Source organism: Silene latifolia, chromosome 3, assembly GCF_048544455.1.
Source record: "Silene latifolia isolate original U9 population chromosome 3, ASM4854445v1, whole genome shotgun sequence".
NCBI lineage: Eukaryota > Viridiplantae > Streptophyta > Magnoliopsida > Caryophyllales > Caryophyllaceae > Silene > Silene latifolia.
Window position 1 is genome coordinate 72,792,448 of NC_133528.1, and position 27,324 is coordinate 72,819,771.

The 27,324-nt window shown below is 40.0% G+C and overlaps 1 protein-coding gene and 1 non-coding gene across 2 annotated transcripts; one reads left to right on the forward strand and one right to left on the reverse strand.

The window, feature by feature from the left end:
- Window positions 1-5,599: 5,599 nt before the first annotated feature.
- LOC141650684 (small nucleolar RNA R71) lies at window positions 5,600-5,706 on the reverse strand. Its single transcript, XR_012546703.1, has one exon. It is a non-coding gene; the product is annotated as a small nucleolar RNA R71 (small nucleolar RNA).
- Window positions 5,707-23,304: 17,598 nt separating this feature from the next.
- Window positions 23,305-27,112, forward strand: LOC141647724 (uncharacterized). Its single transcript, XM_074456018.1, has 4 exons — window positions 23,305-23,881; window positions 23,979-24,032; window positions 25,445-26,772; window positions 26,974-27,112. The coding sequence occupies exons 1-3, from the start codon at window positions 23,467-23,469 to the stop codon at window positions 25,558-25,560; spliced, it is 585 nt and encodes a 194-aa protein (XP_074312119.1). The 5' UTR covers window positions 23,305-23,466; the 3' UTR covers window positions 25,561-26,772; window positions 26,974-27,112.
- The last annotated feature ends 212 nt before the right edge of the window (window positions 27,113-27,324 follow it).

Below are 27,324 nucleotides of genomic sequence, written 5' to 3' on the forward strand. Positions count from 1 at the left end.
ACAAATAGAGCTCGACGAGTCTACAACTCATCAAGGCTAAGGTGTCAACTAACACACCTCACATAATAAAACTAGCACAAAACACACAATAACTAGCTAGTACAACATAATAAAAACTCACAACAATAATACAACATAATAATAAAGTGGGTAATGGAGGTCTTCATGTTGGGGCTGGTGTCCTTAACAGTTAGTGCAAGGACTTATAAATCTCTAAAAGGATCAAAGGGTATACTTTTGTATCATAATCAGTTGGTCCACGTTTATCAATAACGGTTGGCATGCTAGATAAGTTTGACGTTATTGTCATACAGATGGCGGTGATCAACTGGTCCCTAAAAGTCACACCTATAGGATACGTTTGAGAAATGTGACGGTATGAAAATACAGTCATGTAGATGCCAAATTTGACTAACCAGTTAGTCTGAGTTATTTGACTATTAATTAGTCAAAAATGTGATGCTGAGATATTCTATTTAATACGGATTAAATAAAAATGGCTAAGACGAATTTAACGATTAATTCGTAAAATTGAATATAAACGATTTATATTTGATTAATGTATATTGAATATAATTATACAATATTGTCTTTGTCGGACATGTATTAATAATTCAACTAATCCGTATTATTAGTTGATGCTTTAATAACCGATAACCGATGACGATTTATAATTAAACCGTGTCATATACATTTAGCGCATTTCGGGTCGTACCACGAGTTTAAGTGAAGAGGAAATGGAAAAGCCCATTTCTCTTCCTCTCACTCGGTTTGGCCGAGATTAGGAGAACAAAAGGAGAGCTTCTCCTCTTGCTTAACCTAATTGTCATTTTGCTAAAACAAATTAGGGTTTTGGGAATTGTCTCTCTCAAAATTCTAGATCTCTCATCTAACCAAAACTCACAAAACAATCCTCTCGATATTGCAAGGCAATTAGAGGATTCATTCTAGCACAAGGGCATTTCTCGGACAATCTTGGGTGCAACAATTAGGAGGAGATCTACCTTGATCTCTCATTGCCATTTTGCACTAGGACCGAAGGTTATTTCTATTGCTTAATCGTTCTTCGTTATATTTCGTTTATGACTATTTTTCACATGTTAAATTTACGTTATAATCCCTAAATTTAAAGGGTCTTATACGGATATTACCCTACAAGTGGTATCAGAGCGAGGCCACGTAAATTTTCTATGTGTTTTTCATCAAACGAAATGGATCGATTAATTTTTGATGCAAAATTTTCTCACGGCTGGAAATTTTTTTTTTTCCTCGGCATTTTTTTTGCTGCTTTTGCTGCGTTTTTTTTTTGTGCCTTGGGATCCGTGTCAAGTTTACACGGTGATGTTTGTCTTTTGTTTTGTTTTCATTTTCGATCTTTGCATATTGTATTGTAATCGATATTCATTGCAATATGTTAAAGATCGATCAAAATGATTGCATAAAATTTCGTGTGGCATTTTTTTTATCTCAGCATCACATTTTTGACTAATTAATAGTCAAATAACTCAGACTAACTGGTTAGTCAAATTTGGCATCTACATGACTGTATTTTCATACCGTCACATTTCTCAAACGTATCCTATAGGTGTGACTTTTAGGGACCAGTTGATCACCGCCATCTGTATGACAATAACGTCAAACGTATCTAGCAAGCCAACCGTTATTGATAAACGTGGACCAACTGATTATGATACAAAAGTATACCCTTTGATCCTTTTAGAGATTTATAAGTCCTTGCACTAACTGTTAAGGACACCAGCCCCAACAAGCTCCCACTTGTCCGTACAAGTGTATGTGCAATGACGTTATCCGCACTAACTGGAGGACACCACCTCCAACACTTCACTCTTCCATTCTACCCTTGCCTTTTCCCTCGGGGTACATCTTCCCCTTGTTCTTCTTGTTGGCCCGCCTAGCATGGATTTCCTCCTCGGAAGGGATCCTCAACGGATCTAAGACGGCAACGGCCTCCGGTCTAACACAAGACCCCATATTCGACCCAAGACGAGCCAATGCACGGCCCACCATATTCTTGGGGCCAGAACTCCTCCTCTTCGGTGGTCTCATCACATCGGGGGTAGCTCCATCAACATACTCCTCAAAGAAGGCGCGGTTGGCCTTGCCAACCTCTCGGTACTTCAAGTCGACAACCTCGTCCTTACGAAATTTGGATCTTTCTTCCAGGGACGGAGCACGTGACCACTTGACATAAGCGGGAGTCACCCATGTCGTGGCAGCAGGGTTTGGCACCTCCCAAAGCGGCCGAGTGGCCCACCATCTTTCGAAGAATTCCACGAGCTCGGAGTTCCGGAAAATATTCTCTTGGACAAGGGTATCTTGAGCGGGCACCTTTTGTTGACGCCCCATTTGCCTCATAAGCCTTTCAGGATATATAAAGGAAACAACCTTCAAACCCACCACCATCAAAGAATGAGGACTAGCACCCGAAGTGGGCAACCCCGTGAAGGACCTCAAGTGCCACCACGGCACCACCCAACGGATATGAGGACCACCCTCCTCCGCCAACCTTGCGGCCCAATAGGCCTCGGTGGAAGCGAAACTATCCGGGTACAAGTTCTTCCTCATGGTAAGGTGGCGGAAGGAATAAGAAGAAGAATAAACCGGAGGCTCTACATACCTTAGCCTCTCCAATAGCCACACTTGGAGGATCCTTGGGGATCCGAAAGAGGGAGCTTCTCCACAAGAGACTTCCTTGTCCAAAGCTTGGATAATCTCCCCAAGCACCAACCATGATGGATCTCTACCATGCTCCATTTGCTCAATCACATGGATAAGGGTCATGCTACCATGGCATCTTGGCCTTCTTCAAGACATCAACAAAGAGGTACACATGGACAAGGCAAAATGCAAGAGCCCTTCTCCTAGCCACCTCCGAGACATTAACATCTAATCGGTTTGAAAAGATGTTGATAAGAGCCAACATATCCACACCATGTGGAGCAAGAAGAAAGTTGATTTGGCTTGTTGATAAGCCCAACATAGAACGGAATTTCTCCTTGTAGCACAACCGAGTCGGAGGAAGCACCGGAACACAACCCGGCCACCCACCAATGGCTCCAACTTCTTCGGCAAGAGGAAAAATTTCACCTTTCGGGAAAATGAAAACATGGTGTTTTGATGCGACCATAATTGGCGCATATTTGCCCCCGAATTACCATTGTTTCTATGCTTTTTAGTGCCTATTTGGGTCATTTCTTATCTTTAGTTCTTTGTTTTGCATATTCTTTGAGATTTTGATCCCTTGGTAGGAAAGGAGTAAGAATCTTACATTTTCATGGCAAAACAAGGCTAAATTGATCATATTCAATGACCAAGCATCAAGGAGAGACAAGACTAGAAGGCCTTTGTACATAGCATAGTAGAAGAGCATTGTTGAGAAAAGGATCCTTGAGTCCCCAAGGAAATCCTCAAGGAATTCATGAAGAAAAGGGAAGAAAAAGAAGAAGGAAAGTTGCTGAACTACAATCCGAACGGATTGTAGAGAATCCGTCCGTCCTCGCCAATCCGAGCGCCCCGCAAAGGAATCCGCTCGGATTCCCCTCGCCGCCCGAGCGTCTTGCCCAAGAATCCGCTCGGATCCTTCAGCCCAGATCCGGCCGTCCCGACTCCCATCCGCACGGATCGCAAAGACAAAGACGTTTTCATTCCTCAAGCATCGATAAGAGAAGCCCTTCTCTCGGATAATCCCGGAGGCTCCTTGCTCAACTTAAAAAGTGTAATTACTAGTTTAGCCCTTAGTTAACCCTAATGCATCCTCCCTAATTTTCACTATAAATACCCCATTAGTCTAATTAGAGGAGCATGTTCTTCTTATCAATAATTAGTGTAGTTAATATCAATCAAATCTCTCTTCAATATTGTAATCAAATATTAATCAAGTTTTAATCCAAGTTTTAGTTCTTTAATCTCTCTCTTGTTCTTACTTTATTTTGGGTAATTGAAGATTATTTGGGTTATTATTGGGAGATTGACAACCTCTCAATCTAGGATTCAAGTACTTCTATTATTCTTGCTTTATTATTGGAATCATTAGTAGGTATAATCTCTTAATCCCTTTTTAATTATTGCTAATTACTTTCATTTATTCATCATGTTTCATTATGTTAGTATGATTGACAACCTCTCTAGCATGATCAATATGATAATGAGTGAGTAGTCTCTTAGCTAGGGTTTAATGGGTGATTAGGGAAACCAACATGGGGAATGATTCATGCTTAAATTAATATGCTTTCATATCTTATTTGCTTGCTTGTTTTGATCTTAATCCATGCACATGTTATATTTGATGAAATGCTAAGCCTATGAATCCTTGCATTTACTATCATCTTCTATCCTTTCAACTTGACTTGTAAGACATAACCCAACTCGAGTCTTGTTAGACCATGCATGTGTTAAGTAGGGAAGATTAAGTCGACTTGTAGGTGTTGTACAATCCAAGAGATTCGGCCCCGGGACCCAAACTTTCCTAGGATTGTAAGATATAACCCAACTCAATCCATCACAACAATAATTGCTTGCTTATAATTTGAGAACATGTTTGTATGATCATATCCCATGATTCCCCTATGAACCCATGACACCCTAGTGCTTTTAATCAATTGTTTACACCCTTATTTCATTTACCTTGTTAGTTTATTTCCATTGCTATCTTAGTTTAGTAACCTTCTACATCAACCCAATTTGTGACACCCCTAGACACCACTAGTTACAATAGAATCTTCATTTCAATACCCGTCCCTTGGGATCCGACCTTTACTTGCCTCTTTACTAATTGTAGAGTTGTTTGTGAAGTATAAATTGTGTTTTGTATCGACCATTGACCAACGACCACATATGCTTAATTGTGAACACGAAATGGCTCCGATCAAAAATGGCGCGTTGTAAGGGGGACGGTGTTTAATTGATTTAAGATTTCTTTTATTGTTTTTAGTTGTGTCTTTCTTCACCTTGGGGAAGTAAAACTCCTCAAGGTTTGTTCTAATTGTTTTTGAGTTGTTTGATATTTTGCATGTCTAGAAGGTTACAATGAGATTTGTTACCTTTTGACCGTGAAATCGAAAGAACCTTGACGAATAATAGGAGACTTGTTAGGAGGAATTTGGGAGGTGTTGGTGAAGTTGTTCAACCCACTAGTGAGTTTGTCAATCCTTTCGCAATAGAAGGAGAAGAGAACCCATTAAACAATACCACACAAAATCCACCTACAATGCCTAAATTCTCGTCACACTCTATACCCACCGAGGAGGATCTACCAAATGGTACTTCTACCCCACAACATCTTACCGGAAACTTTATTGCCAAGTCCGCCTTCATCCAACTAGTTGAGAGGAGCCAATTCGGGGGAATGCCTAGTGAGGACCCTCATTCTCATATGGAAACATTTTGTGATTATTGTGAAGCTATCTCTCAAACGGGCGTGACTCAAGACCAAATAAGATGGGTCTTATTTCCTTTTTCGTTAATCGGCACCGCAAAGCAATGGTTGAAGGGCCTTGATAAGGCCACCCTTGGAATAGATTCTTGGAAGAAGCTAGCTCTAGCTTTCTACAAAAATTTCTACCCACCGGAAAAGACTAATATGCTAAGAGCTCAAATTACGGGTTTTAAGCAAAGGGATGAAGAGTCTTTGTATGAAGCTTGGGAGCGGTTCAAAGGTATTTGTCGCTCATGTCCTCACCATGGACTTAGCGAATGGTTTTTAGTGCAACAATTTTGGAATGGTTTATATGAAGATTCAAGGAACATTCTCAATATGGGATCAAATGGAATGTTCACCGAAGTTGATGACAATCAAACATGGAACAAGATTGAGGAAATGGCGGTCCATAATTCGCAATATAGTAGGCCTCGCAAGGCTACTAGAGGAGGAAAGTATGAAGTGGACACCGTTACTCAATTGGGTGCTCAACTTAGTGCTCACATTGACACAATCAACTTGAAGTTTGAACAAGCTATGGCTAGACTTGAGGAAAACTCAAAATCAACAAAGCATCATGTTAATGCCATGACGGCATCCTCATCAATCCCAAGCGGGATATGTGAGAATTGTGGAACCTTGGGTCATGACTCAAGCGAATGTAGGGGAACAACCGAGCAAGTCAATGCTTTCCAAGCTTACAAAATTGGTACCCCTTATTCAAATTTTTACAATGAAAACACCAAGTTCCATCCAAATCTCTCATACAAAAGCCAAAATGTTCAAAACCCTCAAACAACATACACCCCACCACCCATGAGAAATCAAAATCAAAGACCCTTTTTCAATCAAAACCAAGGTTACCAAAATCAAAACCCATACAATCACCACAATGACCAAGGTTTTGATGTCCAAAAAGCGGTCCTCCAAATGCAAAAGAATCAACAAGAATTTTTCACCCAAATGCAAAAAGATAGCCAAGCAAAAGACACCACCATCAACAACATTCTAGCTCACACCAAGATGTTGGAAACACAATTAACTCAACTAGCATCTTCTAGCTCACAAAGACAAAAGGGGCAATTACCACCTCAAAGTAACCCCCCTAGACATGAAACGGTTAGTGCCATTCACTTGAGAAGTGGTACAAGATATGAAGCACCGAAGGAGCAAGTTGAGGATGAAGTTGTGAGAGCTAGTGAGAATGAAGTTGTGGTGCAAGGTCCCAAAGAAGGGGAATCATCAAAAGAAGAAAGCTCAAAGAAAAATGAAGACAAAGCCAAAGAAAAGGAGCCCATTGTGATTAGACTTCCTTTTCCAAGTCGTCAAGCCAAGCCTAAATTTGATGATCAACTTGGAAAGTTCATGGAAATCGTGAAGAACTTAGAAGTCTCAATTCCTTTCACGGAATTAATCAATCACGTTCCGGCCTATGCAAAGTACATGAAAGATATCCTCACAAAGAAGAAGTCAATCCGGAAACTTGAGACTATCGCCTTCACTAAGGTGAGTAGTGCAATACTTCAAGGGAGTTCACCTCCAAAATTAAAGGATCCGGGAAGCTTCTCAATACCGTGTACCATTGGCGACACAACGATCAACAAAGCCTTATGTGATCTAGGGGCTAGTGTGAGTGTCATGCCGTACTCGGTAAGTAAAAGGTTGGGAATGGGAGAGCTTAAATGTACCAATATCACTCTTCAAATGGCCGATAGATCAACGAAGACACCGCTAGGGATATGGGAAGATGTCCCCGTGCGAATTGGGAAGTTTTTCATCCCGGTGGACTTTGTCATAGTTGATATGGAGGAAGATTCCAACATTCCAATCATCTTAGGAAGACCTTTCCTACACACCGCGGGTGCGGTGATTGATGTGAAACATGGAGAGCTCACTCTAGAAGTGGGAGATGAAAGCATAACTTTTAATCTTGACAAGACCATGAGAGCTCCTCGTTTGCATGAGCCATGTTTCATGATTGATCATTATAGCCTAGGAAAGATGAGAAGAAGAAATCGGAACTCCAATGGAGGAAGAAAGTTGAAGATGCTCCATTCAAAGAGCAAGTGAATTTTGACAAGGAGAGCTTGCAAAGCTCATCAAAATCAACCAAGGAAGAAGAAGATGGCCTCATTGGCCAAGAGAAGAAATTGGGAGAGTTGTCTCCATCTAAGCAAGAGATTTTCAATGATCAACTCAATGAAGTTTGTGGTCTTTGGGACGACGAATTTGAAGGGATCTTTAATCCCTACATTGGGCATGCCATCGATCTTGATCAACAACAAGAACCACGGTCTATTGAGGACCTCTACCATAACAATGAACAAGCTTTTGACTACTTCTTCAAGGTGTTGAGCAACATCAACAACACCTTGAACATGCCTCCTTGACATCTCATCAAGAATGAGAGTTTGGTGGAGTCCTCCCTAAACCACCACTTGTAAATATTTCTAACCCCCTAACTTACTTTTCAATTTTTATATTGCATTTTTTGTCATTTTTGGATTTATTTTTACTTTGATCAAAATAATTGTCATGTAAGAGAGAAGTGAGGGAGGGACTAATGATTTTAATTGATGTGTAGTGCTTTACCTTAGTGTGGGGATGGCAATTGCCTAGGCTATTCATGCCTTAGTAGTGCCCCCACAATGAAGAACACAAGATTTGAAAGAAAGAAAGAAAGAATGATAAGGGAATGCGTTTGTGCACGGATGGAACTGAATCCGTGTACACAAGGACCAATCCGAGCGGATTCCTGAGAATCCGCCCGTCTGAAGAAGATCCGAGCGTCCTGATGAGAAGACGCCCGTCTTGGGCTGAGCTGAAATTGCAAAAAATTCTTGACTGTTGAAGAATCCGAGCGGATTTCGGAAAGACGCCGTTCTCTGACGTAATCCGTCCGTCTTTTGAACAATCCGCCCGTCTTGCAGCTGAAGAAAAACAAAGAAAAATCTCTGGACAAGAATCCGTCCGTCCTGCACGAAATCCGCCCGTCTCATCTCAGAAGAATCCGAGCGGATTCCCCAGAATCCGCCCGTCTCTAGGCGGGATTTTTGAAAATTTGAAGCTGAAGAATCCGAGCGGATTGCGCCTAATCCGCACGGATTGCCCTTGCGTCCTGAAATTGTCGAGTTCTTTAAATACCCATCCCACCTTCATTCATTCATTCATTCACTCATAAACACTACCCACAACATCAAAACCCTCATCCTCTCCATCTCAAAAACAAAAACCCTCAACAAAACTCACCAAAATCAAATCAAACCATCTTTCATCCCACATTTGTAAAATCCAAAATGACAATCTAGTTTCATGCATAGCATAGCATGTGCATGAACTCCCCCATGCTTTGACATTAGCAATAGTGTCTTACTTGGTTTGGGGAAGTTAATGCATACGCAACGGGAGGTAATTTAAATTATCCTCTCCGTCATAACAAAAACCATGCATCATGTAGTATAGCTTAGTGTAGAATTGCATTTAGTATAGAAATCATGCATCATCTTTGCATAATTTCCATCATTTTGGCCATTGAGAACAATGCCCATATTAGTGTGGGGATGGGAATTCTAACACTTAACTTTTATTCAAAAAAACCATAAAAATTGAAAAATTTCAAAAATCATAAAAATTTGAAAAATTGAAAAACCAAAAACAAGTTCATTTCCTTTGTAGTATAGTCTTGTATATATTGTCTTGTATATATTGTGTTTGTTTTATCCTTGTTCACATTGATTGACTACGCCACATCCGAGACATGAGGATATTGAAGACCGCATGGTATGATCTTTCCAATCTCCTTTTTCCTCTTTATGTTAATGACTATGTGGCTTTATTTTGATTGATGCGGTAAAAACAATGTGAACTTAGGATTGCATTTAGTTTATTTGGCATATTAGTTGGTAGAATCATATGCATTAGGATGTATAAATGTTAGTTGCATCATGGCATGTAGTTGCATGTTAGAAAAATTTTGCGAAACCGTCTACTTGGGAAGCTTGACAAGTGTATATAGGCCCTAGTAGATGCTTTTTCTTCTTAAAACTTTGCTTGTTAGAATACTTGTAAAACACCCTAGGATGTGTCATGCTAGTATCCTTTGACCCATGGTTTAAGGCCGAGTCAAGAGTACCTTGTGGTGTGATAACTCCTTGGCTACCGTTTATTCCAAGGTGACCCTTGAAACCATGCATGCTTCTATCATTCATCCATGTTCTACCATATTTTTGTCATCAAAGGGAATGGGCACAAAACAAAAAGAAATCAATTTGAGTTCAATGAAATGAAAAGTGAAAGAAAGTTTGCAAAAATGCATCAAATGAAAAGAGGAGCAAAAATAGACTCCTAAAACTTCAAATACAAGGCACCCTCGTTACTAATTGGGGTGACTTTGAAAATGTTCAAAAGAAATGCAAAAAGTTGTCAAGTATTGAAATGCCAAAAATCAAAAAGAAATGGCAAGAAAGTGTTCTCAAAAAGTCAAATGCCAAAGAAATTTGGGGGGAAAACAAAAATGAAAGCAAACTCCCAAAGTGAAACTCAAATATCTATCGATCCCTTTATCCATCATATCCATTTTTGTGCATGGTAGAGAGGGGACGACCCTTCTTCTTGTCTAGGCAAGAGGGGGAATTCCGCGATCCTCCAGTGTTTCTAACACCATAGGGAGTCTATTCTTGACAAAAGCATTTAACGATTGAGGACAAAGGTACCCTAGCTTGACACCTTTTGGAGGTGATTTATTGGTATCCTTCTAGGCTTAGTAGTTTGAACAAATTGCATCTATGAAGGATTGTGTACCCTTGAATTGCTTCCCTTGTAGATAATTTCCGCCACTTAGATGAGGAAAGTGGCTATTCTTTTTGTAGATGCATCCATTATGTGTTTTTGTGTGCTTTAAAGTTTGGATGTGTCGCCATTTTGGCAAGACCCACCTTGCCTTGCAAGAAGGCATCCTACCTCATGGTTGTCTTGTTGTGAGTTGAAGGGGCGGAGTGAGACCCGCTAATTGTCTCATATCGGCTATTATTATTAGGTTAGGTTAGTATTGGTCCTAGTCTTTGTCACCTCTTTACTCGGGACGAGCAAAGGTTCGGTTTGGGGATATTTGATGCGACCATAATTGGCGCATATTTAGCCCCGAATTACCATTGTTTCCATGCTTTTTAGTGCCTATTTGGGTCATTTCTTATCTTTAGTTCTTTGTTTTGCATATTCTTTGAGATTTTGATCCCTTGGTAGGAAAGGAGTAAGAATCTTGCATTTTCATGGCAAAACAAGGCTAAATTGATCATATTCAATGACCAAGCATCAAGGAGAGACAAGACTAGAAGGCCTTTGTACATAGCATAGTAGAAGAGCATTGTTGAGAAAAGGATCCTTGAGTCCCCAAGGAAATCCTCAAGGAATTCATGAAGAAAAGGGAAGAAAAAGAAGAAGGAAAGTTCTTTGAACTACAATCCGAACGGATTGTAGAGAATCCGTCCGTCCTCGCTAATCCGAGGCCCCGCAAAGGAATCCGCTCGGATTCCCCCTCGCCCGATCCGAGCGTCTTGCCCAAGAATCCGCTCGATCCTTCAGCCCAGATCCGGCCGTCCCGACTCCCATCCGCACGGATCGCAAAGACAAAGACGTTTTCATTCCTCAAGCATCGATAAGAGAAGCCCTTCTCTCGGATAATCCCGGAGGCTCCTTGCTCAACTTAAAAAGTGTAATTACTAGTTTAGCCCTTAGTTAACCCTAATACATCCTCCCTAATTTTCACTATAAATACCCCATTAGTCTAATTAGAGGAGCATGTTCTTCTTATCAATAATTAGTGTAGTTAATATCAATCAAATCTCTCTTCAATATTGTAATCAAATATTAATCAAGTTTTAATCCAAGTTTTAGTTCTTTAATCTCTCTCTTGTTCTTACTTTATTTTGGGTAATTGAAGATTATTTGGGTTATTATTGGGAGATTGACAACCTCTCAATCTAGGATTCAAGTACTTCTATTATTCTTTCTTTATTATTGGAATCATTAGTAGGTATAATCTCTTAATCCCTTTTTAATTATTGCTAATTACTTTCATTTATTCATCATGTTTCATTATGTTAGTATGATTGACAACCTCTCTAGCATGATCAATATGATAATGAGTGAGTAGTCTCTTAGCTAGGGTTTAATGGGTGATTAGGGAAACCAACATGGGGAATGATTCATGCTTAAATTAATATGCTTTCATATCTTATTTGCTTGCTTGTTTTGATCTTAATACATGCACATGTTATATTTGATGAAATGCTAAGCCTATGAATCCTTGCATTTACTATCATCTTCTATCCTTTCAACTTGACTTGTAAGACATAACCCAACTCGAGTCTTGTTAGACCATGCATGTGTTAAGTAGGGAAGATTAAGTCGACTTGTAGGTGTTGTACAATCCAAGAGATTCGGCTCCGGGACCCAAACTTTCCTAGGATTGTAAGATATAACCCAACTCAATCCATCACAACAATAATTGCTTGCTTATAATTTGAGAACATGTTTGTATGATCATATCCCATGATTCCCCTATGAACCCATGACACCCTAGTGCTTTTAATCAATTGTTTACACCCTTATTTCATTTACCTTGTTAGTTTATTTCCATTGCTATCTTAGTTTAGTAACCTTCTACATCAACCCAATTTGTGACACCCCTAGACACCACTAGTTACAATAGAATCTTCATTTCAATACCCGTCCCTTGGGATCCGACCTTTACTTGCCTCTTTACTAATTGTAGAGTTGTTTGTGAAGTATAAATTGTGTTTTGTATCGACCATTGACCAACGACCACATATGCTTAATTGTGAACACGAAATGGCTCCGATCATGTTTCGAATCCCAAAACCGAGAACATGCTTCAAGAAACGAAGGTTGCACCTTGACTTGACGAAGCACCAACAATTGACCAACTCCCATGCAAACGAGTTGATACTTTTCGGGAGGCGACAAATCCCGGCACCATTGTCGCAATGCGTTCTCAAAAGCATCCATGAAATATTTTTGTGGAAGAAGAAGAGGTTTTGTAGAGATGTTTTTGTGTTTCGGATGATGAAACAATGAAGCACAAACGTCCCTATTTATACAAAAATGATCAGCGCGTTTTTCAGAAAAAGGGGAGAACTGGCTTCCATCGCCAGGCTGCTCGCACCTCTTTGGACCTTCCCCGGAATTCCCGCTGTTGACTTGTCTCTTTCAACTTGTGCTTTCTCCTGACACCTCAAACCTCCCGCCGGGAAGCTCGCGCCTCTTCGGGATGATTCAGGACATTTTTTGTTTCCTCACACTCACATTTTCCTTGTTTTCGCGTTTTACGAAATCCGACACGGTTTTCATGACGCTGCTTTAAACATACAGATTTTTCTTTCTTTTTTTTAAGGGGGGAAAGGCTAGTCGCCCCGATCCGCGATGGATCGTTTCCATGTCAGTCGAAATTCCGAAAAATTTTCGCTTTTTTTCGCAATTTTCCATCAAAAATCAAAATCGAAGATTGATAACACGACATCAATTTTCCTCAAAAATTCAAGCACTCACAAATTCGAGTCTTGACCTCAAAAATCAAATATACTCGCAAAAATCCTTTTCTAAAATTCTTTCCTGACGGTTTGAGTTTGAATTTTTCGAGTCAATTTCAATAATTTCGACGCAATTTAATTCACAACACGAGTTAATTGCTCAAATTTTCAAATCAATTCCTTTTAAATTCCGAACGTGACGATTTATCACGGAATTTTCAAAATTCATTTCAAAATTCAAATTTAACTTCAAGTCATCTTGGTTAATTTTGGTTTTCAATCAAATGCTTCTACGTGTTTACGTTTATGCGTATGTGCTATCTGTTGCCTGTTTTTCTACACTAACGATGCAGGAACTAGTGCAAAGCAAAAGGAGAATCAGTAAATGCGCTACGCTCCTCCGAAACACAACACAAAAAAGCCAAAAATCACAAAATGAACCACAATCCAAAAACACATATATACAAACCGCCTCACGCAAAATACATCGACACGCGTTCGATACAAACAACTAACCGTACGAACAGGGTTCAGTACAGACATCTATCATACAGACACTGGCCTAAAACAACCGTCTATCATACAGACACTGGCCTAAAACAACCGTCTATCATACAGACACTGGCCTAAGACAACGAACTGGGGGCTATCGCCACCTACCGAACTAAGCACTCTCTATCCTCTCAAACGAAAAGAAAGGGAGCAACACAGGAACGGTGGAGCAACAACGGAAGCAGAGGTGGTTACCACGACGGTAACACCTCGTTCCTGCTCCACGACAAAAAGAAAAATGGTACCTGGCAGATTTTGGACGACGCGATAACCGAGGCTCGTAGCTCAGCGTGCTACCCCGACGTTAGCCTCCAATCTTCAGAATTCGAGGATGAAAAGGGATCAGGACAACGGATGCTATCCCGATGTTGAACCCCACTCAGCTGAATTCGACAATGACCGAAAGCGACAACGTGGGATAACACACTCGTACTGAACCCCACTCATCGGGCGTTCGGACCTCCGCAGGCAACGACCAACGATCGATACCCGATCATTGGCCGGGCAAAGGCCGCCAGGCAGAAACACAACCAAGCCTGTAACAAAAAACAGTCGTCACCCCCCCTCCAGGATCGACTTCCTCCTCCAAGGCCTCAACGACGGACCCCATAGGTCCCAAACGATATCCTGCAACCAAAAAAACACAACAAAAAACGTCAGCCGAAATTTCGGCATTACGACGGCATGAAATGAATAAATCAAAACAAAAACACAACCGGCAATGCAAAACAAGGGCAATCCCGCCCAAAATCCAACCAAACAAAACTATTCACAACAAACAAACAAAAACGACTCGCCCCTCTTTTCAAGCAAAAGACGAGTCAAAACCAAAAAAAACGGCATTTCAAGACCCCTACAGGGCCCGCCAAAAACCCAAAATACATTCCCGACACAATGGGGTATTTTTCTACGGTTCAAAAAGGCAATTCATGCGCTAATTTGAGCCCAAACCGGTCAAAATTCAAAAACGACCGCAAAAAGGCAGGCGTAATTTTATCACGCCTCAAGGTGACCTAAATTACCAATGAGGTCCATTTCAAGGCAAACTGACTCGCTTATTTTGTCAGACGTAAGACCGTCACAAAAGGCAAAAATCCAATTTTGCCTACAAATACCCAACGAAGGTCCATAAATGGCAAATACGGGTTTTCCCAACTACAATGCAACCTAGTGGGACCCACGACCCAAGCAAATAAACTTGGCATTGCGAAGTGAGACGGTTTCTCACCTCACTCACGTTTTTCGAGCATAGGGAGCGGGAACGGGGACCAAAATGCAAACTAAAAGCACCCCTACACTCCTAAACAGGTTTCTAACCTAATGCAAGCATCAATTTCACTCGAAATGGGCTCAATCAAAAACGCCCAATTTGATTTTTCTAGGGTAAAATCCGCCCTAATTCAATCAAGCTAAAGATCAACAAATCTGAATGGATTCAAGAGGAAATACTTACCTTGAGATGACATTTTTGATTATGGCACGAGTGGAAGCTAGCAAAGGTCCTTCAAATGGCGATTTTTGCGGGTTTTTGTGTCGAAAGGAAGAAGACGAAATGATGAATGGGTTGCAGTCCAACCTCGCGTCTTTTTACAGAAAAAAGGGAAGCCCCTTTGGTTCGCCAGGTGGCTCGCGCCTCAATCCGGCGTCCCTTGCCTTTTCAGCGAATTTTGGGCTTTAGCCCAATTTCCACATAACAAACTTCGAATTTTCATTTGACGATATTAAAGATCGTCATTTCTCAAAAACAAAAACAAATAGTGAAAATTCAAATTCACTATTTTCGGAGGCTTTAAACGACGGCACATAAACCGTCACTCCAATCAAATAGTGAAAATTTAAATTCGCTATTTTCAAGCAAACGGCGATCAAAACCGCCAACTTCAAAAATAATAGTGAAATCAAATTCACTATTTTCCTTCAATTTCAGAAATAATAGCGAAGATTCAAAAACCGCTATTTCTTCAAATTTTAAGCGATGGCGATTAAAACCGTCATGCTCAAAATAATAGTTGGACATTGAATTCCACTATTCTCATCAAATGTCAACGGCGGCACATAAACCGTCACTTCAATCAATAGTGAAGATTCCAAATTCACTATTCCCACACATGTCGACGGCGGCACATAAACCGTCACTTCAATCAATAGTGAAGATTCCAAATTCACTATTTCCATCAAATGTCAACGGCGGCACATAAACCGTCACATCAGCTAAATAGTGAAAATTCCAAATTCACTACCAGCAGGGGGCTTCCTCGCGGAACCCGCTCATTCCAAGAACAGTGATAATGAAAATCCAAATTCACTGTTTCCACGGCGGCATCACGAGCTCGCTACGTTCAAACAAGCCCATTTGACGCGGCTATTCCCATGGTCCATTAACCGACCGCCCCATGGCTGGCGAGCCTTTGTCCGCAACCTTTCAAGGACAGATCCCGAAGATGCCTCGGGTACATTTCCTTACCATTGGCTGGCGAGCCTTTGTCCGCAACCATTCAAGGACAGATCCCGAAAATGCCTCGGGTACATTTCCTTACCATTGGCTGGCGAGCCTTTGTCTGCAACCCTTTCGAGGACAGATCCCGAAGATGCCTCGGGTACATTTCCTTACCATTGGCTGGCGAGCCTTTGTCCGCAACCCTTTCGAGGACAGATCCCGAAGATGCCTCGGGTACATTTCCTTACCTTTGGCTGGCGAGCCTTTGTCCGCAGCCTTCCAAGGGCAGATCCCGAAGATGCCTAGGGTACATTTCCTTGTCATGGCTGGCGAGCCTTTGCCCGCAACCCTTCAAGGACAGATCCCAAATATGCCTCGGGTACATTTCCTTACCATTGGCTGGCGAGCCTTTGTCCACAACCCTTTCGAGGACAGATCCCGAAGATGCCTCGGGTACATTTCCTTGCCAATGGCTGGCGAGCCTTTATCCGCAAACTTGCGAGGACATATCCGAAGATGCCTCAGGTATGACTCCTTCCTATGGCTGGCGAGCCTTTGTACGTAGTCTAATGGACTTTAAACGACCCGCACGGACAGTCGACAGACTCTAAACTGTTCCCGACGACAGGTCCTTGGCTCGTACCCTCGAGTCGCCTTGGCATCGCCCTTCCCGACGGCAGGTTCTTGGCCCGAATCCTTTCAAGCCGCCTCGACGTCGCTTGGGTCTCCAGGTTGTAATCTTCGATTGACCTGGGGGCTTTACTTTGACTTTCGCCCTGTCCAAGCGTCAGTCAAAGTGGGGGCTTTGTAGATACCCAGTATCTGCTGAGACTCCAACAAACACCCGATGATTATCGGACTACAACATGTTTTGGAATCGCGGCGTTTGATCGACAGTTTGTGTACAACTTTACGTCGGAAAACTTAAAACGATTTCGAAAATAAAATATTTCAAAACATTTCAAAATATACGGAGTGTTTAATGCACGACGACGGGGTCGCAATGACACTAACTAGAGTCAAAACCGACACCGGACCAAAAACCGACTCAAAAATTCAAATCCCGACTCCAACAACGAGTCAAACCGAGTCAACCACAAAAAACCAAACATTTCAAACCTTCTACCTTAAGTTTTCCCGGATTCATGAATGGTCAAGTACCAAACATGTGACTACAAAACCTAAGATAGAACAAATCATGATTGCGTTTGTTGTGAAAGTGACAACTCACCTTGAAGACCCGCGACGTGGCTCGCGCCTCTTTGAGCAGCCCAGGTGGCCACCTCGCTCAAAACTCACACAACCACTCATTCTCCTATAAATACCCCTCAAATGCCACCCATTTGAGACTTACGCGAGTGTCCGCCCCCTCTTTTCTCCCTTAAAATTCTCGACTTGACTTCTTAAGTCACAACCCGACGCGTATTTACGACCTACCGATCGTAAACACGAGCCTTACACATTGTTTGGTACCGTCATCGTGCATTAAATCACTTGACCGACCATTTCGACCACTACACCATCACTAACATTAAAACACTCTTTTTTACTTACCAAAACGGTTTTAAACCGAGTTTTTTCCGATCAAACGAGTTGTTACACTTACGTCGGTCACTCGCCATAACCAAACATGTAAGTATGAGGGTGTAAAAGTCCTCTTTTATTATGTTTTCATTTGTTTCATGACTATAACATGCTAAAACATGCATAACATGAACCAAAACATGGAATAAACGAGCCAAAACTGATTTTTGGTCTGAGGCAGAAGCCCCTTAGGTCGCCCACTGGCCCGCGCCTAAATGGGGTGCTCAGACCAGATATCAACCGTGTTTGTTCTCGTCATTTCCCTTTAATCCATCTTCATATTTGTAATCGGTTTTCACCACTTCAAGTATTTTCGAACCCTTTTCATTTTATTTCACTTGTTTTAACCATAAAATATTTTTCACCCTTGGTTCCTCATACCATGACGGTTAAATCCGTGTTTCGGTGATAATATTTGGTTAATGACATTTAAAAGGTATTTTAAAGCCTTTTATTTCATTTCTTTACATTTTCAAACAAACATATTAGTCCCCAACACAAAGTCATCCTTGGTTCTACATACCATGCCGGATTTTAACCCGGGTACGATGATGAGTATCGACTAATTACATTCAAATGGACTTAAGTCAATTAGTCCATAATCACTTTCAAAACTATTCATGTCAAGTTTGTCAAATCGAACCCGACACCGAATGTCATCAAAATAATGATGATTATTCGAGTCTAGTTCTTCAAATCAACAAATGCGGTCTAAACGACCTCTTCAAATCAAACCGGGTTCAAATACCCATTTTCAACACGTTTTATAACGTTTTCTAAAAGGTCAGAACACGGCACATAAACCGTGAGCTAACCCGCGCCTAAACAGGCTCTCCATTTCTCATTTTCAAAACCAGAGGGAGGCCCCTTACACCGCCGGGTGGCTCGCGCCTCATATAGCCATCTGGTACAGGGCCTGTTCCCTTCCAGCATTATTCTAGGACGATCCCGGCTCAGGCTAACCCGGATATAGGACGGATCAGATGACTATTCAAAACCATATTTGCAAAATGCCTTACTAAGACAAATGGATCATGTTATGCACCCTAAACCTAATACGGTAAATGGATGTTTAATTTCCGTCTTGCACGCAAATCAATCATTAATCCAACTCGACATCTTATACTTGATACTTGGATTAAATCAACCGACTTAGAAAGCTCTCACATGTTAGGTTTAAATCATTGGATGCGCATTCATGCATTTAAACCGTTTTATCAACTTTTGCATTCAACCAACCAAGATCGATCAGTAGAGGCCGCTAAACGCGGGCGGGATTGGGTGTCTGATTAAAGGGCTTCCCAATACGTACCTTCACCTCTTACTCAGAAACTTTGGATAGTGGACGACCTTATCCAGGGCGTACGAGAGTCATTCTAGAGATAAGATGCTAAAGAGGGACGATTTCCTCATCTTTAGTACCTATGTCAAACGCTGCTTTGTGCTTCGATTTGACCGAGGTATAAAGTGGATTTCGAACGGGTTCCAGGCATCCCACAAATGCTTGGTGGCGACTCCGAACATCTCTAATCGTTTCGAGACCCTTACCGAGACGAAAGCGACCGATCTAAAACGATCCGGTCGAAAGCATTTTTACGCCGCCGAGCGTGGCTTTCAAAAAGACCGCTGTGCGTCCACAGATCGAAGTGGGCTCGCAGGTGGGCCGTGTCCACACTTGGCCATCTCCTAAAACAGTAAGTGAGGTTCGTTCTTTTCAAGGCCTTGCTTCTTTCTACAGGAGATTCATTCGTGACTTTAGCACCAATACAAGTCCAATTACCGAGTGTTTGAAGAAGGGTTTGTTTGTGTGGAGTGTGGCTTCCCAAAAAGCAATTGAATTGATCAAGGAGAAGTTATGTTCAGAACCTATCTTGGCATTACCCGACTTCTCTCAACAATTTGAGGTCGAATGCGATGCAAGCAGAGTTGGAATTGGTGCGGTTCTAATTTAAGGTAAGCGCCCCATTGCTTATTTTTCGGAAAAATTGGGAGGCGCTAGACTTAACTATTGCACTTATGATAAAGAGTTCTATGCTATTGTGAGGGCTCTTGATCATTGAAGTCATTACCTTCGTCCGAATCAGTTCATTTTGTATTCGGATCATGAATTATTGAAGTACATAAATGGGCAGCAAAAATTGAGTCTGAGACTTGCTAAATGGGTCGAATTCTTACAATCATTTCATTTTTCTTCCAAGTACAAAGATGGTAAGAGTAACGTTGTGGCTGATGCTTTGTCACGCCGCTATAACTTGTTATCTACTCTTGATGTTCGTTTGCTTGGGTTTGAAACTTTGAAGGATTATTATGTAGAAGATGTTGATTTCGGTGAAATGTTTACTAAGTGTAAATCTGGTGCATTTGACGAGTTTGTTTTGCAAGATGGCTTTGTTTTTAAGGGGAATCGTCTTTGTGTGCCTTAACATCCCGTTCGTGAGCTATTGGTACGTGAGGCTCATGGTGGTGGCTTGGCTGGTCATTTTGGTGTGGCTAAAACGTTGGAGGACGTGTCCATGAATTTCATTGTTGCTTTGCCGCGTACTGCTCGGGGTAAAGATGCTATCATGGTCGTGGTTGATCGATTTTCAAAAATGCCTCACTTTGTTGCTTGTCACAAGACCGATGATGCTAGTAATGTAGTTGATTTGTACTTCCAAGAAGTGGTGTGTTTACATGTTATTCCTAAAACAATAGTTTCTGATCGGAATTCCAAGTTCCTTAGCTACTTTTGGAACACTTTGTGGAGAAAGGTTGGCATCAAGCTATTGTTTAGCACTTAGCATCATCCTCAAACCGATGGGCGAACCAAGGTAACTAATCGAACCTTGGGTACTTTGTTGCGAGGTCTCGTAGGTAAGACACAAAAGGATTGGGATTTGAAGCTTGCTCATGCTGAGTTCTCTTATAATCGCTCCCCAACGTATGCTACAACTCACTCTTCATTCGAAATTGTATATGGGTTGAATCTGTTTTTGCCATTGGATCTTATTCCTTTGCCAAAAGATGAATTGGTTCACAAAGATGCAGAATCAAAGCTGAAATCAATGATGAAGTTACACGAGCAAGTCCAAGATAGGATTAAGACCATCAATGAAGCTTATAAGCACAAGTCTAATAAGAATGGGAAACCAGGGTTGTTCAATGTTGGAGATCTGGTTTGGGTCTATTTGAGGAAGGAGAGGTTTCCAAGCGTAAGAATAAGCTAATGCCACAAGGTGAAGGTCCTTACAAGGTGGTTTCAAGGGTCAATGACAATGCCTATAAGGTAAAGCTTCCGGGTGACTATGGAGTCCATGCCACATTTAACGTGGGTGATCTTTCTCCTTACATCGATGATGATGGTATTGTTCAATTGAGGACAATTCTTTTTCAAGGGGGAGGGGATGATACGGATTTGGATAGCATCGATGAGCTCGTTATGGATGTCGATATGGACAGTCCTATGGACTGTTTAAAAGCTGGTTCGTGTAATGTTCCAAGAGCCTAATTAACTACGACTCAAGCTAATTGGATTGGTGAGTCAATGGATAATTATGTTTGCCTAATCAAGATCGAAGACCAGATCAATCAATCGGTCAAGGCTAGACAAACGATTAATTAGGGAATAAATGGGGATTTATTATGGGATTTATCTCAACATTTAAGAAGATTTATTTAAGCATTTAAACTAGCTTTATTTCAGCATTATAGTCGTTTATTATAGTTGTTATAGGGTTGTTTTACTTGGTAAGTTTTAGCCTAGTCAAAGTCAAATTAAGAGACTTAATTAGGTAGTTTATTACCACATTAAGACGGCCGTTTTAGGCGTGTAAGCTTGGCTATTTATAGCCTTGTTTTCCTTTGCATTTCCATCCAAGAAATAATACACAAAAACACTTGTCTTATGATAAGATTGTTGCTACAAATTCTCTTGTTTTTATTCAACGCGTTTTGAGTAAATTCACGATCATTCTCAATAGGTCTTGAGCTTGATCACCATTGTCGAGTTATAGGTCTAACTCACCAAATATTCGTCCTTTGTTTGATAATTGGTTGCTTCAAATATCACGGTTCAGATTGGGTTGCACCTAGTGCATTCGAATTTCGTCGTGTGTTTGTTGTTCTAAGTTTTACGTTAAAATTACTTTCAGACAGTTCATAACACCGTTCAAAACTCATAATCTTTGACAATCAGACAGTATCAACAACTGTTCAGTTTTAGTTAATTCCGCTGCTAGACACGAGTTCCAGTCTTTGAATCCAACTCGTATCATTTAGGTGGGGGTAGATTAGGAAAGTCATTAAATAATGTCGACGATATTTAATAATTTGTCGACGACGTTTAGCGGGTTGGTTAAAATTTCATATGGGTGTTCTTACGTTTTTAACACAAAGACCAAGGAAAAAGATAGAGAAGCATTTGTAGATTTGTTATTCTTATTGAATGACAAGCGGACAATGATAAATATGGGTAATCAAATTACTCATAATAAATTAAAAATCATTGCCAATGTAAAAAGGCGGGCAAACTAATGAGACAATTCAAAAAGAAATATGTAAACAAATGACCGAGTCGGGATGGAGTATACTACATAACATAACAAAATGATAATATTCCACAAAAAGTATTGATAAAATTGGGTACTGATTTTCGCAGTACACATTTTACTCATTGTAGTACAATGTTGACGATTATACCCCTCTCATTCCCCCCCTCAATTTCTCTCTCTTATTTCTCTCTAACTTCCCTTAGTTCTCATCTCTTCTAATTTCTCATCCCGCTGTCGTCGTCAACCACCTTGTCGTGTCGATAAATTATAAGCATAATACGTAAATAAATTATTTTACCAAATTTACTCCTAGATGTTTACTGTGTCGTAAATTATTTTCCAATAAAATGTACTATGAAAAACATAATGCGTAATATATATTATGAAATCGTACTACATAATTAAATAAGAAAAAAAAAAAGAAAAATAAACAAAAACGTCTAACACCTTTAATAACCACCACCACCATTAACAACCCACAACCTCATATTTCTTCTCCATCGCCGGCCATCGGCGCGGAATCGCTAAACGCCAGAATCGCCCAATACTATCGCCGTGCCGTCAACTAACCCGACCAGGTCACCCGACCCACTCCCCCTACAATCGCTTTTCCTCTCCTTCTGTCTTTATCTCACCCCTGACCTTGCGTCCGCACCCTCGTCGGCCACCAAGCCCCTATCTCGTCCCTTTTTCCGGCGAGTCCAACCACTTCTTGCCGTTGGCAGCCACCCACTACCACCATCCCTCTTTTATCAATCAATTAGAAACCCTAAATTAAGCATAAAGACTAAATTAATTAAAAATAGCCTTGAATATAGTAAGAATAACATAATTTGATCAATAATAATACGATTAAGGAATTAAATGACTATTTTACACTTAGATTTTCATTCATAATTGAAAAAATTGGATTGCTTTTGAGAAGAGAAAGAGGTAGCAATAGAGAGATTATGTTTTGATGTTTTTTTGTTCAGGGGTAGGCAAATGGAAAATATGACACAAAATGTACTGAAATGAGTAAAATATATACTGCGAAAATAAATTACGAAAAAAAAATAGAAGTAATGTTTTAACGCGTTAAATCCAGCCCAAGGAAAACCGATACTCTTGTATTTAGTTGACAGCTGTGTATTTACTCAACACAAACTTACCCATTACCATATTTGAAATGTGTATTTAGTTTCCGTTAGAGGTACCAGCTGTAAGCCTATTTCTCTCATACATCCTTGTTACTCAAGCAAAAACTTATCTCTCAGTTTGATTTCACTTGACCTAATTCTCGCTCAAAAATCAAATTTCTTCTCAACAATTTACGTCCGTCACTTGGCCGGGTTTACTGCGGAACTTCTACGGTTGAATCATAAACCGACGCGATAAGCAATGTCGAACTTATTCCTTGAAAAAACAGTTTCAGATAGGTCTCAATTTCATAATCCTTTGTTGAATTCCGACGAGAAGCGTAAACGAAAAGCTTCGACATGGATTTTAGGCGATTACCCTGAGGATGAGGAAAAGGTGTCAAGGGCTACTAAGAAACTTAAAAGCGAAAGGCGTGTGTTAGATGATGAAGAAGAGTCGTGTGTTACTAGCACTTGTTCTAGGGTTTCGGTGCAACACAAATCAGATGAACATAATCTGAACCTGCGTGCTGCAATGATGAGGTGTCGATTCGCAGAGACGATTGTTAGGGCACAACAAAAACAAGGATTGGGAAAGTCGGTTGATGTTGAACGATACAAATTCGATGCAAAAGAAGAGGTTAGAAAGGCGGTTCAAAAACAAAGAGAGGCTGCTCGTAAGAAACTCGAGGATTTGGAAAAATCGATTGATGTTGTTGACAACTTTAAAGTTCTAAAGGATTTTGAGTTTCTAATCGGCTGCCATGTTTCCAGGTCTTTTGTGGGTTGTAGATGAAGAATTAGTTGGTTTTATTGATATACCATCAGGTAATTTGTGCATAGTAGCGTTTCTCATTAGTATGCAATCTACATGTTCCATAAATTTGTATGCATTCAAATTAGTATCAATTTGGTCGTTTAATATGAGAATATGATGATGGAAATTATATATGTTAGGTTTTTGCTTGATGATGATGTACGTTCTGATTAGTTTTTCAAAATTTGATCTGTAAAATTTACATGCATTTGAGTTCATATTGATCATATGATTATGTGATCATGGAAAATTTAATTTGTTGGGTTTATTTTGCACAATAATGTTTCTAGTTGTTGCTTAAAATTTGTATGTCCAAAAATTACGGTTGTATAGACTGCATACATGCTCAACTTACTTGCTGAATGGAGGATCCTAAATCTTCCATCACAGTTGCTATTGAAATCCTTATTTGGCTATTAAACAAATTATAAACAATTAGAATAAAAGTTAGTAAGCAATCTACATTTATCTTGTTCTTATGATAAAATTTTCTTAGTGGTTAACATGTCTTAGCATTGAAAGCAAAATATAATTAGAGCCATTTTCATATTTATTCAAGGAAATATAGTACGCAAAAGCTCTGGCATCATCAGCGTTTTGAAAATATAGCATCCATACATCTTTTGTAGGAGGAATAGTTGACATCTGTCCGCCAAATTATGTCACTAGTACACTTCCTCGACTCTTAGTTAGTCCATAGGTTTCGTATCAAAGTGGATGCTCTTTAAAAACTGTCTCGCTTGGAGATTGGTGATCATGGATTCAAGCTCTTTCCAAACTCAGACTTTGCTTCAACTTCTTATAAATTGTCATCAGCGGACGATTTTTAAATCGGCTGTGTTACAAATGGTCTCAGACTCCAGCTATTTGCAAGTTGACAGTTTGCTTAGATCATGCTGGATGTTTCCATTTCCAAAGAATCACTAGAATTCCGCTTTAGATATGATAAAATTAAACAAATGACTTACTAACTTCTATATACTTTGATTGTATCATGTAGTACTCGAGTGTTGATACTTTTAATGATACAATTATCATCATAAATCATAGCAAAACAGCCTCCATGTGGTGTTATACATTGAATGTGGTAGAAGTGTCTGCGTGTTGATTCCAATTTAGATGTATTCATGGTTTAGATATTTACACATCTGTCATTGTGTTTTCTGAAAAAAGGTAAAAAAAAAAAATAAACTATGAACTTTTGATTATTGTTTGAGATTTTTTCAATTTGGGGACTGCAGACCAATTGGGCATATGTTTGGCACATTGCCTGAACTAAATTATGCAGGTTGTTGCAGATAAAGAGATGTTTAAATAACAAATGTTCAACTTTTTACGTGGATTTATCACTTCTACATTTTGTTGCATTTTTTTATGGTGATCTCTGTGTGAATTTGACATTTATAATTTCATCGTAATCAAGGACCGTTCTTGTGCGTGAAGTACATGATATCAGAGACTCGGAGCAACGAGGCTTCTCTCAAGACCTATTTGTATATGTGGAGGCGTGGAGCACTGGACTGCTGTTTATGCATTTAGATCTATGTAATTGAAGGTTAGTATCAATCCTAGTCTCATGCAGCATCAAAGACGGGTTTGTTGCTTCTATTTATGTATTTGAATCTATATAAATGAAGGTTAGTGTTACTGACTTCATAATTTAATTTCTACGGCGTATATAAATTAAAAGGCTAGCTGAATCTACTCGCTAAAGAAGCTCATTAACTGCCTGGACTATGTAAACGTCGTCGTCCTCATCAAATGCCTGTTAGTATGAGTTATGTATCTTCATAAACTCATGTAAAGAATTTTTGACCAATTTGTTAAGTCCTGATCATTAACTTTAGTTAATGCATATCAGAACCCTTTATATGGTGGCCATAAATTTTCGTATTAGCGCTTTGAATTTATTTTGATTATGATAACCAGTCATCATTAATCATGTACTCATTAAATGTGAGTTAGTGAATGACTACTTTGCTGTTTACAGTGATCTATTGTTGAAATTAATCAGTTTGGATGTTCTGATTTGGAAAGTTGCTCGTTGTCTCCGGTTATTTTTACGGTATTTCAACCTTTTGTTTGCTTTTACTGTTGTTGAAAAACTGCAACTAATTTGGTGCTTTGTTATGATATGTTATTGTTGGCTCTATGTGAGTTCCTTGCATCATAAAGTCAAGTGAATACTCACACATCGTTTATGTTTCTGTATTATCGACAATGCAGTTAATTTGAGCGTTTTGATTCATACTGTTGTTGCTGGCTCCCTGTAAGTAAGATTACTTCTTAACATTATTTGCGTGTATTGTGCTCTATTATTGAAAGTTACTGCTAGTGTCAGTGTTTTAGCATTCAGAAGCTGGCTTCCCTTTCATTGTCATAGGCAGGACCCTGGAATGTACTGTATAAATGTGGCTAGTGTTTCTTGTAGAAAATGAGTTTTTCCCTATGCAGGAGCCTGGAATATGGCATGGCCATATATTAAGCATACATATATGTTTCTCCCGTAAATAATGGTGATCTGTTCGTTTTATCAATTCCATTGAAAGAAGTATATCTTCTATATAATCTTCATAATAACTAAAACTTACTAGGTTGATTCCCGATTTATCTGCTATTTCGATTGCCTTCTTTCTAGAAGTTGTTCCAGCTGAGTTAAAAGGAAAAATCTGAGCTGAGGAGTACATAGGTGCAAGGCGCAGGCCTCAGGGGAGGCGCACGAGATCCAAAAGGTGCACCAAGGTGCTTGAGGTGCATTACTATGCAATTCCATATTCTTTTATTTTACTCTTTTCTCCTCACCCTTATCCTAAATTTTCACTTGTAGATACCTCTTTAAAATCGAAAAAGGGATTATTGTTGCACAAAATTTTAGTCTGAAATATTTAAGTTCGTTTGAAAAATCAGTGATGTATTTTACACCTTAGGAAACATAATTTTCTAAATTGACAGGCAGTTGAGTGCGCCTCAAATGTTGAATCGTTGAGGAGAGGGGCCATTGAAGAAGGCAAAGAAGATGTGTTTTTAAACGCAAGTAGATGCTGGGTTTGTTTTCACTCAGTTCTGACTTCTGAGAGGGATCATTTTCAAGGTACATTCGTGACCAAAATGTCGAATCGACTTCTGAATTGCAGTGTTCTGTATGTGAACTGTTGCCTTTCGTCTATTGGCTTTTTTCTTGGTTTATCGAGTAGATGACTAGATGTGATCTAAGTACCACCCAGTATCCTTAGCATTGATGACTTGATGTGCTTCTGCGTGAGCAGAGAATTGCATTGATGGTCAAGGTTAGTTAGAGCAATT